General features: G+C 41.9%; 1 protein-coding gene across 1 annotated transcript in view; it reads right to left on the bottom strand.

Annotated features, from left to right (window-relative positions):
• LOC139766191 (pre-rRNA 2'-O-ribose RNA methyltransferase FTSJ3-like) overlaps positions 1–14,474 on the bottom strand; it is a 295,857-nt gene that overhangs the window by 137,501 nt on the left and 143,882 nt on the right. Inside the window, exon 6 of the mRNA XM_071694463.1 lies at positions 724–949. Coding sequence (XP_071550564.1) covers positions 724–949 — 226 coding nt within the window. The remainder of the gene's footprint in view (positions 1–723; positions 950–14,474) is intronic.

Below are 14,474 nucleotides of genomic sequence, written 5' to 3'. Positions count from 1 at the left end.
GGGCTATGAAAAGGAAGCTGTGGTTTCGGTGCATTATACAGGACAGTTAGAGACTAAGTGTGAACGAATGTGGCCTTTGTTGTCTTTTCCTAGCACTACCTCACACACATGCAGGGAAGGGGGGGTGTCATTTCATGTGTGGCGGGGTGGCTATGGAAATGGATAAGGGCAGACAGTATGAATTATGTACATGTATATATATGTTTATGTCTGTGTGTGTAAATGTATGTATTTGTTGAGATGTATAGGTATGTATATGTGCGTGTGTGGATGTGTATGTATATACATGTGTATGAGGGTGGATTGGGCCATTCTTTCGTGTGTTTCCTAGCGCTACCTTGCTAACGCAGGAGACAGCGACAAAGTATAATAAAATAAATAAATATTATATCTTATTCATGAGACTTCTTTCATAAAGTGATGAACACCTTCCACAAAGCATCTCTATCAACCGTATCATCTGCCACATAATAATCCTTACAGTTTCCCTTCAGAAATCAAATTAGTTGTCCCATCTCTAAAGCTGAGTGATTTCTGGACCTGGCATGACCATGGGGATTATATTCATAATACAAGGTTAATGTGAAATGTACCTAATAATCTAATTAATAAACTTCATAAAACAACTGTTAAAAAGCTAAACAGTTCATTCATAAAACAATTATCAAAAAGCTAAATAGTTCAATGTAGTAAAGCTACAAAAAAATCACAAGCTCATTTTACCTGACTAAACCAGTTTTCTGCTTTTCTAGCTTTTTTCTCTTCATATGAGTCTCCAACCAGGTCAGTTAACAGTGGATTCACCTCATCACCTTCATCTTCATAGTCACTTCCCAAAGGCTCAAGTGATGCCTTACGTGTGTCCTTCAAGCCCAAACCTTCTTCCTCATCAGATTCTTCTTCTTCCTTTTCCTCATAAATTTCTTTGTCATCTTTACCCATGTAGAATCTATAGGATTAAAAACCTTCCTGATAATGTGAACTTAAACTTGAGATATTTTTCAACCATTGCATAAAGTAAAAGCAAGGAGTACAATGCTGAGTTTTCAAATTACAGATTTATAAATTAATTGAGTGTTCACGGTAAATTATAAGAAAGAATAGTGATTGAGAAGGTGGAAGCATGCACTAAGCATCAGATTAGGGAGGAAATGTGGACAAGGAGTTTGCTTTGAAACATCCGAGTAGGAAATACTCAAAGAAACTGAAGGATTATTATGTGGCATACGATACAGTTGACAGAGATGCTTTGTGGAAGGTGTTTATTTATTTCTTTTTATTATACTTTGTCGGTCTCCCGCATTAGCGAGGTAGCGCAAGGAAACAGACAAAAGAATGGCCTAAACCACCCACATACACATGTATATAAATACACATCCACACACACACATATACATACCTATACATCTCAACATATACACATATATACACACACAGTCAATTACATATATATACACATGTACATAATCCATACTGTCTGCCCTTATTCATTCCCGTCGCCACCCCACCACACATGAAATAACAACCCCCTCCCCCTGCATGTGCAAGAAGTAGCGCTAGGAAAAGACAACAAAAGGCCACATTCGTTCACACTCAGTCTCTAGCTGTCATGTATAATGCACCGAAACCACAGCTCCCTTTCCACATCCAGGCACCACACAACATTTCATGGTTTCTCCCTGACGCTTCACATGCCCTGGTTCAATCCATTGACAGCACATCGATCCCGGTATACCACGTCGTTCCAATTCACTCTATTCCTTGCACGCCTTTCACCCTCATGCATGTTCAGGCCCCGATTGCTCAAAATCTTTTTCACTCCATCTTTCCACCTCCAATTTGGTCTCCCACTTCTCCTCGTTCCCTCCACCTCTGACACATGTATCCTCTATGTCAATCTTTCCTCACTCATTCTCTCCATGTGAACAAACCATTTCAAAATACCCTCTTCTGCTCTCTCAACCACCTTTTTTTATTACCACACATCTCTCTTACCCTTTCATTACTTACTCGATCAAACCACCTCACACCACATATTGTCCTCAAACATCTCATTTCCAGCACATTCACCCTCCTCTGCACAACTCTATCTTCTGTCCAAGCCTCGCAAACATATAACATTGTTAGAACCACTATTCCTTCATACATACCCATTTTTGCTTTCCAAGATAACATTCTCGACTTCCACAAATTTTTCAACGCTCCCAGAACTTTAGCCCCCTCCCCCACCCTATGATTCACTTCTGCTTCCATGGTTCCATCTGCTGCCAAACCCACTCCCAGATATCTAAAACACTTCACTTCCTCCAGTTTTTCTCCATTCAAAATTACCTCCCAAATGACTTGTCCCTCAACCCTACTGAACCTAATAACCTTGCTCTTGTTCACATTTACTCTCAGCTTTCTTCTTTCACACACCTTACCAAACTCAGTCACCAGCTTCTGCAGTTTCTCACATGAATCAGCCACCAGCGATGTATCATCAGCAAACAACAACTGACTCACTTCCCAAGCTCTCTCATCCACAACAGACTTCATACTTGCCCCTCTTTCCAAAATTCTTGCATTCACTTCCCTAACAACCCCATATATAAACAAATTAAACAACCATGGAGACATCACGCACCACTGCTGCAAACCAACATTCACTGAGAACCAATCACTTTCCTCTCTTCCTACACGTACAAATACCTTACATCCTTGATAAAAACTTTTCACTGCTTCTAACAACTTACCTCCCACACCATATATTCTTAATACCTTCCATACAGCATCTCTATCAACTCTATCACATGCCTTCTCCAGATCCATAAAATCTACATACAAATCCATTTGCTTTTCTAAGTATTTCTCACAACATTCTTCAAAGCAAACACCTGATCTACACATCCTCTACCACTTCTGAAACCACACTGCTCTTCCCCAATCTGATGCTCTGTACAAGCCTTCACCCTCTCAATCAATACCCTCCCATATAATTTACCAGGAATACTCAGCAAACTTATACCTCTGTAATTCGAGCACTCACAATTAATCCCCTTTGCCTTTGTACAATGGCATTTATGCAAGCATTCCGCCAATCCTCAGGCACCTCATCTTGAGTCATACATATATTTAATAACCTTACCAACCAGTCAACAATACAGTCACCCCATTTTTTAGTAAATTTCACTGCAATACCATCCAAACCCACTGCCTTGCCGGCGTTCATCTTCCACAAAGTTTTTACTTCCTCTTCTCTGTTTACCAAATCATTCTCCCTAACCCTCTCACTTTGCACACCACCTTGACCAAAACACCCTATATCTGCCACTCTACATCAAACAGATTCAACAAACCTTCAAAATACTCACTCCATCTCCTTCTCACATCACAACTACTTGTTATCACCTCCCCATTAGCCCCCTTCACGGACATACCCATTTGTTCCCTTGTCTTATGCACTTTATTTACCTCCTTCCAAAACATCTTTTTATTCTCCCTGAAATTTAATGATACCCTCTCACCCCAACTCTCATTTGCCCTCTTTTTCACCTCTTGCACCTTTCTCTTGACCTTCTGCCTCTTTCTTTTATACATCTCCCACTCATTTGCATTATTTCCCTGCAAAAATCATCCAAATGCCTCTCTCTTCTCTTTCACTATTTTTTTTTTTTTTTTTCTATACTTTGTCGCTGTCTCCCGCGTTTGCGAGGTAGCGCAAGGAAACAGACGAAAGAAATGGCCCAACCCCCCCCCCCCCATACACATGTACATACACACGTCCACACACGCAAATATACATACCTACACAGCTTTCCATGGTTAACCCCAGACGCGTCACATGCCTTGATTCACTCCACTGACAGCACGTCAACCCCTGTATACCACATCGCTCCAATTCATTCTATTCCTTGCCCTCCTTTCACCCTCCTGCATGTTCAGGCCCCGATCACACAAAATCTTTTTCACTCCATCTTTCCACCTCCAATTTGGTCTCCCTCTTCTCCTCGTTCCCTCCACCTCCGACACATATATCCTCTTGGTCAATCTTTCCTCACTCATTCTCTCCATGTGCCCAAACCATTTCAAAACACCCTCTTCTGCTCTCTCAACCACGCTCTTTTTATTTCCACACATCTCTCTTACCCTTACGTTACTTACTCGATCAAACCACCTCACACCACACATTGTCCTCAAACATCTCATTTCCAGCACATCCATCCTCCTGCGCACAACTCTATCCATAGCCCATGCCTCGCAACCATACAACATTGTTGGAACCACTATTCCTTCAAACATACCCATTTTTGCTTTCCGAGATAATGTTCTCGACTTCCACACATTTTTCAAGGCTCCCAAAATTTTCGCCCCCTCCCCCACCCTATGATCCACTTCCGCTTCCATGGTTCCATCCGCTGACAGATCCACTCCCAGATATCTAAAACACTTCACTTCCTCCAGTTTTTCTCCATTCAAACTCACCTCCCAATTGACTTGACCCTCAACCCTACTGTACCTAATAACCTTGCTCTTATTCACATTTACTCTTAACTTTCTTCTTCCACACACTTTACCAAACTCAGTCACCAGCTTCTGCAGTTTCTCACATGAATCAGCCACCAGCGCTGTATCATCAGCGAACAACAACTGACTCACTTCCCAAGCTCTCTCATCCCCAACAGACTTCATACTTGCCCCTCTTTCCAGGACTCTTGCATTTACCTCCCTAACAACCCCATCCATAAACAAATTAAACAACCATGGAGACATCACACACCCCTGCCGCAAACCTACATTCACTGAGAACCAATCACTTTCCTCTCTTCCTACACGTACACATGCCTTACATCCTCGATAAAAACTTTTCACTGCTTCTAACAACTTGCCTCACACACCATATATTCTTAATACCTTCCACAGAGCATCTCTATCAACTCTATCATATGCCTTCTCCAGATCCATAAATGCTACATACAAATCCATTTGCTTTTCTAAGTATTTCTCACATACATTCTTCAAAGCAAACACCTGATCCACACATCCTCTACCACTTCTGAAACCGCACTGCTCTTCCCCAATCTGATGCTCTGTACATGCCTTCACCCTCTCAATCAATACCCTCCCATATAATTTACCAGGAATACTCAACAAACTTATACCTCTGTAATTTGAGCACTCACTCTTATCCCCTTTGCCTTTGTACAATGGCACTATGCACGCATTCCGCCAATCCTCAGGCACCTCACCATGAGTCATACATACATTAAATAACCTTACCAACCAGTCAACAATACAGTCACCCCCTTTTTTAATAAATTCCACTGCAATACCATCCAAACCTGCTGCCTTGCCGGCTTTCATCTTCCGCAAAGCTTTTACTACCTCTTCTCTGTTTACCAAATCATTTTCCCTAACCCTCTCACTTTGCACACCACCTCGACCAAAACACCCTATATCTGCCACTCTGTCATCAGACACATTCAACAAACCTTCAAAATACTCATTCCATCTCCTTCTCACATCACCACTACTTGTTATCACCTCCCCATTTACGCCCTTCACTGAAGTTCCCATTTGCTCCCTTGTCTTACGCACCCTATTTACCTCCTTCCAGAACATCTTTTTATTCTCCCTAAAATTTACTGATAGTCTCTCACCCCAACTCTCATCTGCCCTTTTTTTCAGCTCTTGCACCTTTCTCTTGACCTCCTGTCTCTTCCTTTTATACTTCTCCCACTCAATTGCATTTTTTCCCTGCAAAAATCTTCCAAATGCCTCTCTCTTCTCTTTCACTAATACTCTTACTTCTTCATCCCACCACTCACTACCCTTTCTAAACAGCCCACCTCCCACTCTTCTCATGCCACAAGCATCTTTTGCGCAATCCATCACTGATTCCCTAAATACATCCCATTCCTCCCCCACTCCCCTTACTTCCATTGTTCTCACCTTTTTCCATTCTGTACACAGTCTCTCCTGGTACTTCCCCACACAGGTCTCCTTCCCAAGCTCACTTACTCTCACCACCTTCTTCACCCCAACATTCACTCCTCTTTTCTGAAAACCCATACTAATCTTCACCTTAGCCTCCACAAGATAATGATCAGACATCCCTCCAGTTGCACCTCTCAGCACATTAACATCCAAAAGTCTCTCTTTCGCACGCCTGTCAATTAACACGTAATCCAATAACGCTCTCTGGCCATCTCTCCTACTTACATAAGTATACTTATGTATATCTCGCTTTTTAAACCAGGTATTCCCAATCATCAGTCCTTTTTCAGCACATAAATCTACAAGCTCTTCACCATTTCCATTTACAACACTGAACACCCCATGCATACCAATTATTCCCTCAACTGCCACATTACTCACCTTTGCATTCAAATCACCCATCACTATAACCCGGTCTCGTGCATCAAAACTGCTAACACACTCATTCAGCTGCTCCCAAAACACTTGCCTCTCATGATCTTTCTTCTCATGCCCAGGTGCATATGCACCAATAATCACCCACCTCTCTCCATCAACTTTCAATTTTACCCATATTAATCGAGAATTTACTTTCTTACATTCTATCACATACTCCCACAACTCCTGTTTCAGGAGTATTGCTACTCCTTCCCTTGCTCTTGTCCTCTCACTAACCCCTGACTTTACTCCCCAGACATTTCCAAACCACTCTTCCCCTTTACCCTTGAGCTTCGTTTCACTCAGAGCCAAAACATCCAGGTTCCTTTCCTCAAACATACTACCTATCTCTCCTTTTTTCACATCTTGGTTACATCCACACACATTTAGGCACCCCACTCTGAGCCTTCGAGGAGGATGATCACTCCCCGCGTGACTCCTTCTTCTGTTTCCCATTTTAGAAAGTTAATACAAGGAGGGGAGGATTTCCGGCCCCCCGCTCCCGTCCCCTCTAGTCGCTTTCTACGACACGCGAGGAATACGTGGGAAGTATTCTTTCACCCCTATCCCCAGGGATAATATACATATATATATACATATACACACACACACACACATACACACACATACGCACATACACACACACACACACACATACATATATATACATATGAAAAATGTAAGAAACAATTTAGAAAACAAACTTTTAGCTTGAAATGAATGAAAAAAATGAATGTCACATAATGGTTCAACCTCTGGCTATGGAAAAGGAAAATGTACAATTTATTCACACAAACGTCAATAGCAGTTCTCATCAATTTCACCACTGTATCAATAAGCTTCAATGTCTAAGCTACATTTTTCTCCAACTTCACTATTTTCTTGTCAAAAACACCACTAATAATCTTACTTATTCATCCCACCACTCACTACCCTTTCTAATCTGCCCACCTCCCACGCTTCTCATGCCACAAGCATCTTTTGCGCAACCCATCACTGCTTCCCTAAATACATCCCATTTCTCCCCCACTCCCCTTACATCCTTTGTTCTCACCTTTTCCATTCTGTACTCAGTCTCTCCTGGTACTTCCTCACACAAGTCTCCTTCCCAAGCTCACTTCCTCTCACCACTCTTTTCACCCCAACATTCTCTCTTCTTTTCTGAAAACCTCTACAAATCTTCACCTTCACCCCCACAAGATAATGATCAGACGTCCCTCCAGTTGCACCTCTCAGCACATTAACATCCAAAAATCTCTCTTTCGCACGCCTATCAATTAACACATAATCCAATAATGCTCTCTGGCCATCTCTCCTACTTACATATGTATACTTATGTATATCTCTCTTTTCAACCCAGGTATTCCCAATCATCAGTCCTTTTTAAGCACATAAATCTACAAGCTCTTCACCATTTCCATTTACAACACTAAACACCCCATGTACACCAATTATTCCCTCAACTGCCACATTACTCTCCTTTGCATTCAAATCATCCATCACTATAACCTAGTCTCGTGCATCAAAACTACTAGGAAATTCACTCACCTGCTCCTAAAACACTTGCCTCTCATGATCTTTCTTCTCATGCCCAGGTGCAAATGCACCAATAATCAGCCATCTCTCTCCATCCACTTTCAGTTTTACCCATATCAATCTAGAGTTTACTTTCTAACAATCTACCCATATAAATCTAGAGTTTACTTTCTTACAATCTACCCATATCAATCTAGAGTTTACTTTCTTACAATCTATCATATACTACCATCACTCCTGTTTCAGGAGTAGTGCTACTCCTACCCTTGCTCTTGTCCTCTCACTAACCCCTGACTTTACTCCCAAGACATTCCCAAACCACTCTTCCCCTTTACCCTTGAGCTTCGTTTCACTCAGAGCCAAAACATCCAGGTTCCTTTCCTCAAAACATACTACCTATCTCTTCTTTTTTCTCATCTTGATTACATCCAGACACATTTAGACACCCCAATCTGAGCCTTCGAGGAGGATGAGGACTCCACGCGTGACTCCTTCTGTTTCCTCTTTTAGAAAGTTAAAATACAAGGAGGGGAGGGTTTGCAGCCCCCTGCTCCCGTCCCCTTTAGTCGCCTTCTATGACACGTGAAGAATGCGTGGGAAGTATTCTTTCTCCCCTATCCCTAGGGATATGTCTATGTATGTTTATGTATTTATCTATATCAATCAAGAGTTTACTTTCTTACACTATTACATACTCCAACAACTGTTTCAGGAGTAGTGCTACACCTTCCCTTGCTCTTGTCCTCTCATCAACCCCTAACTTTACTCCCAAGACATTCCCAAACCACTTGTCCCCTTTACCCTTGAGCTTCGTTTCACTCAGAGCCAAAACATCCAGGTTCCTTTCCTCAAACATACTACCTATCTCTCCTTTTTTCTCATCTTGGTTACATCCACACATATTTAGAAACACCACTCTGAGCCTTCGAGGAGGATGAGCACTCCCCGCATGATTCCTTCCGTTTCCCCTTTTAGAAAGTTAAAATACAAGGAGGGGAAGGTTTCTACCCCTGATTCCCGTCCCCTTTACTAACCTTCTATGACACCTGGAAAAAGGCGTGGGAAGTATTCTTTCTCCCCTATCCCCAGGGATAAAAGTGAAAGTGGATGGAGAGAGAGATGGGTGATTATTGGTGTCTGTGCACCTGGTCATGAGAAGAAAGATCATGAGAGGCAAGTGTTTTGGGAGCAGCTGAGTGAGAGTGTTAGCAGCTTTGATGCACGAGACAAGGTTACAGTGATGGGTAATTGAATGCAAAGGTGATTAATGTGGCAGTTGAGGGGGGTGTTCATTGTAGTAAATGGAAATGGTGAAGAGCTAGTAGATTTGTGTGCTGAAAAAGGACTGGTGATTGGGAATACCTCGTTTAAAAAGAGATATATACATAAGTATACGTATGGGAGTAAAAGAGATGGCCAGAGGGCGTTATTGGATTATATGTCAATTGATAGGAGTGTAAAAGAGAGACTTTTGGATGTTAATGTGCTGAGAGTGGCAGCTGGAGGGACGTCTGATCACAATCTTATGGAGGCGAAGGTGATGATTTATACAGGTTTTCAGAAAAGAAGAGGGAATGTTGGGGAGAAGAGAATGGTGAAAGTGAGCTTGGAAAGGAGACTTGTGTGAGGAAGTACCAGGAGAGATGAGTGCAGAAAGGCAAAAGGTGGGAGCAAACGATGCAAGGGGAGTGGGGGAGGAATGGGATGTATTTTGGGAGGCAGTGATGGCTCACACAAAAGATGCATGTGGCACGAGAAAGGTGGGTGATGGGCAGATTAGAAAGAGTAGTGAATGGTGAGATGAAGAAATAAGATTGTTTGAGAATGAGAAGAGAGAGACGTTTGAATGATTTTTGCAGGAAAGTAGTGCGAATGACTGGGAGATGAATAAAAGAAAGAGGCAAGAGGTAAAGAGAAAGGTGCAAGAGGTGACAAAGAGTGCAAATGAGAGTTGGGGTGAGAGAGTATCATTAAATTTTGGGGAGAATAAAAAAGATGTTCTCGAAGGAGGTAAATAAAGTGCGTAAAACAAGAGAACAAATGGGAACATTGGTGAAGGGGGTAAATGGGAAGGTAATAACAAGTAGAGACGAAGTGAGGAGATGGAGTGGACATTTTGAAGGCTTGTTGAATGTGTTTGTGATGAGACAGACTAGCAGATATAGGGTGCTTTGGTCGGGTTGGTGCGTGAAGTGAGAGGGTCAAGAAGAATGGTTTGGTGAACAGAGGAGAGGTAGTGAAAGCTTTGTGGAAGATGAAAGGTGGAAAAGAGGCAGGTTTGGATGGTATTGCAGTGGAATTTATTGAAAAAAGTGGGTGACTGTTGTTGCTGAATAGTTGGAAAGGATATTCAATGTATGTATGGTGAAGTGCCTCAGGATTGGCGAAATGCATGCATAGTGCAACTGTGCAAAGGCAATAAGGTGATTGTTCAAATTACAAAGGTATAAGTTTGTTGAGTATTCCTGGGAAATTATATGGGAGGGTATTGACTGAGAGGGTAAAGGCGTATACAGAGCATCTGATTGAGGAGGAGCAGTGTGATTTCAGAAGTGGTCCAAGATGTGTGGATCAGGTGTTTGCTTTGAAGAATGTATGTGAGAAATCCTTAGAAAAACAGACGGACTTGCATGTACCATTTACAGATCTGGAGAAGGGATATGATAGGGGTCAGAGATGCTTTGTGGAAGGTTTTGAGAGTATATGGTGTGGGAGGTAAGTTGCAAGAAGCAGTGAAAAGATTTTACCAAGGATGTACAGCAAGTGTATGAGTAAGAAAAGAGGAAAGTGATCGGTTCCCAGTGAATGTCGGTTTGCGGCTGGGGTGCATTATGTCTCCATGGTTGTTTAATTTGTTTATGAATGGAATGTTTAGGGAGGTGAATGCAAGAGTTTTGAAAGAGGGGTAAGTATACAGTCTCTTGAGGATGAGAGGGTTTGGGAAGTGAGTCAGAAGCTGTTTGCTGATGATACAGCTCTGGTGGCTGATTCAGGTGAGAAATTGCAGAAGTTCATGACTGAGTTTGGTAAACTGGGTGAAAGAAGAAAGTTGAGAATAAACATGAATAAGAGCAAGATTATTAGGTTCAGTAGGGTTGAAGGACAAGTTAACTGGGTAGTAAATTTGAATGGAGAAAAACAGGAGGATGTGAAGTTTTTCAGATATCTGGGAGTAGACTTAGCAGAGGATGGAACCATAGAAGCAGAGGTGAGTCACAGGGTGGGGATGGAGCGAAGGTTCTGGGAGTGTTGAAGAATGTGTGGAAGGTGAGAACGTTATCTTGAAGAGCAAAAACGGGTATGTTTGAAGGAACAGTGGTTCCAACAATGTTACATTGTTGCAAGAAATGGGCTATAGATAGGGTTGTGTGGAGGAAGGTGGATTTGTTGGAAATGAAATGTTTGAGGACAATATGTGGTGTGAGGTGGTTTGATCGAGTAAGTAATGAAAGGGTAAGAGAGATGTGTGGTTATAAAAAGAATGTGGCTGAGAGAGCAGAAGAGGTTGTGTTGAAATGGTTTGGACACATAAAGAGAATGAGTGAGGAAAGATTGACAAAGAGGATATATGTGTCAGAGGTGGAGGGAAGAAGAAGCATGAAACCAAACTGGAGGTGGAAGGATGGAGTGAAAAAGATTTTGAACGATCAGGGCCTGAACATAGAGGAGGGTGAAAGGCGTGCACAGAATAGAGTGAACTGGAACAATGTGGTATACAAGGGTGGACATGCTGTCAATGGACTGAACCAGGGCATGTGAAGCATCTGGGGTAAACATGGAAAGGTCTGTGAGGCCTGGATGTGGAAATGGAGCCATGGGAATGGATGAAGGCAGCAAGTATGGATATATACATGTGTGTATATATGTAAATGTCTGTGTATGTACATGTATGTATCAGAAGTATGGATATATACATGTGTGTATATATGTAAATGTCTGTGTATGTCCATGTATATATATATGTTGAAATGTATATGTATGTGTGTGTCCGTGTGTGGGTGTTTACATATATACATGTGTATATGGGTGGGTTGGGCCATTCTTCATCTTTTTCCTTGTGTTACCTCGCTAATGCAGGAGATGGCAGTTACTTACAATAAAAAAAATGAATATAAAATTATATGGATGGAGTTATAAGAGATATGAAAACATAACTAGGGAAAAGGGTTGCAGAGATGGAGTATGGTGATGAGGTATGGTGACTAATGATAAGCTTGTTTGTAGATGATACTGCATTGTTTGCTTAAAGTGAAGAGGAGTTGCAGAGCATTTGTAAGTGTACAATCATAGGTGATTGAAGGTAAATGCAAATAAAAGCAAAGTAATGATGTCTTAAAGGAAACTGAGTGAAAGAATAAATTTTGCAAAACCATACAGATTGAATTAAGAAAGTGTATTGAACTGTGTTCTGGATTGGGGGGGGGAGGACTGGAAGAGGTTAGAGCATTTCAAGTAATTTCAAGATGTCTTACATAAGTCTGGTGACATGGAAAGAGAGATAAGGGAGAGACCAGTACAGTGCAAGAGTCATTAAGTCCCTTTATAGAGCAATGAAGGTTAAAGGTGTAATAATGGGAGCGAAGAGGAGATTAAGCCTTGGACAGCAAAGTCCTCCCAAACCTGACCTATGCAGCCAAAACATGGACAGGGAATGAATCATAGATGTCAAGAATCCAGGCTGTGGAAATGAGCTATTTGAGAGGATCATGTGGTATGTCTAGATGGAATGAAGAAATAAAGGGGTGTATGAGAGATGTGGTATGGCAGGGCATGCAAAGGGCATGAACTGTGGAATGGTAGAGTGGGTGAAATGTAATACCTTGAGGGGATTTGGGAATGTAGAAAGAATGCAAGACTAGGAGTTTACAAGGAGAGTGTGTAACAGCACAATCAAAGGGGTTGTTGTGAAAGGAAAACAACCTGTAACATGAGGAAATAGAGTGAAGGTATACTGAAGGGAGAAAATGGTAGAAAAAATGAATGGAATAGAGGATGAGAATGAGGCATGTAAGGACAGAGATAAGTAAAGACTCTTTGCCATGGCCACCCCTTTGGTGGTTGTTCCCAGTGGAACAGGTGTCAGAGATGTAGACAGATAGATAGGAAAAGATATGGTTAGAAGAGGGTGGTGTAAGTGAGCTTGGAAAAGAGACTTGAATGAGGGTATAACAGGAGAGATTGTGTGAGGAAAGGCAAAAGGTGAGTAAATCACTTGAGTATGTGAGGAATGGGAGGTATCTAGGGAAGCGGTGCTTACATGCTTATATGTCTACCTTCTCCTATATAATACACATGGTAGCACCAGAAAAAGATAAAGAAATTACCTCATTCATTAACATCCACTCTTGCTGTCATGTATAATGCACTGAAACCAGAGCCCCCTATCCACAACCAGTTCTCTCATGCCTTTCCCTTGTGTTCCCTGACTGCTTCATATGCCCTGGTTCAGCCCACTGACAAAAGCTATCCCATATACCACACTGCTTCAACTCCTTGAATGCATCACACCCCCCAGAATGTCCAGGCCCTGAACCTTCAAAGAGTATACAGAGTATACTTCTTGGTTTCCCCCTTTTCCCCTGTTCCCTCCCTTTCTGACAAGTATACCCTCTTTGCCATCCTCTCCATATGTCCATACAATTTCAGCATCCCCCTCTTGCTCTTACATACATCCTCCTCTTACCACTACACCTATCATCGCTTACTCAATCAACCCTACTTGTATTACATATTGTCCTCAAACATTTCACTTCCAACACATCCACCTTCTCTACATAGTTGTCTAAGGCCTATGCCTCGCATCCATATATCAACAGCAGGATTATATCATCAAATATACCCATCTTTGCCAATTACGACAGTGACTTCTTTTTCCACACATTCCTTAATGTATCCAGGGATTCTGCCCCTTACCAACCCTATGGCTCTAGTTCCCATGGTTTCATTCACTGCCAAATCCACTCCCACGTATCTAAAACAATCCAATTCCTCCAGGTTCTCTCCATTCGAACTCATGCTCCAAACAATCCATAATCTGTCTCTCTTCAGTGCTAAACCTAATAACCTTCCTATAATTCACATTCACTCTCAACTTTCTCCTTTTACACTCTCCCAAACTCAGCCACAAGCTTCTGCAGTTTCTCACTCACATCTGCCACAACTGCTGTGTCACACGCAAACAGCAACTGAATCACCACACAGAGGTGTCTCCTGTCCTAAACAGACAGCATTTGTGTTCCCAGACTCTGGCCCCCCCCTCCTTTTTTTTTTTTTTACACTGAAGGCTCCACTCATGGGCAAAAGTCCACATCAAGGCTTGACCTTAAAAAACAGAAAAAGAAAACACACAGAAAAGTATTTTACGATCTTGGAGGAAGCAAAAAGAAATTGTCTTTTAAAATGTGCCAGGTCAATGTTATAGGAAAAGATAAAAAGGGTAAAGAATTTCAAAGCTTTGAGGTGTACCAAAAGAAACAGCTATCAAAATCGCACATCCATGAATTGCTTACAGCCACACAGTAATTATGTGAGACAGCATCTTGTGG

The sequence above is a fragment of the Panulirus ornatus genome, chromosome 57 (assembly GCF_036320965.1).
Source record: "Panulirus ornatus isolate Po-2019 chromosome 57, ASM3632096v1, whole genome shotgun sequence".
NCBI classification, from domain to species: domain Eukaryota; kingdom Metazoa; phylum Arthropoda; class Malacostraca; order Decapoda; family Palinuridae; genus Panulirus; species Panulirus ornatus.
The sequence above is the reverse complement of the archived record's forward strand: the minus strand, read 5'-3'. Positions and strand labels throughout refer to the sequence as shown.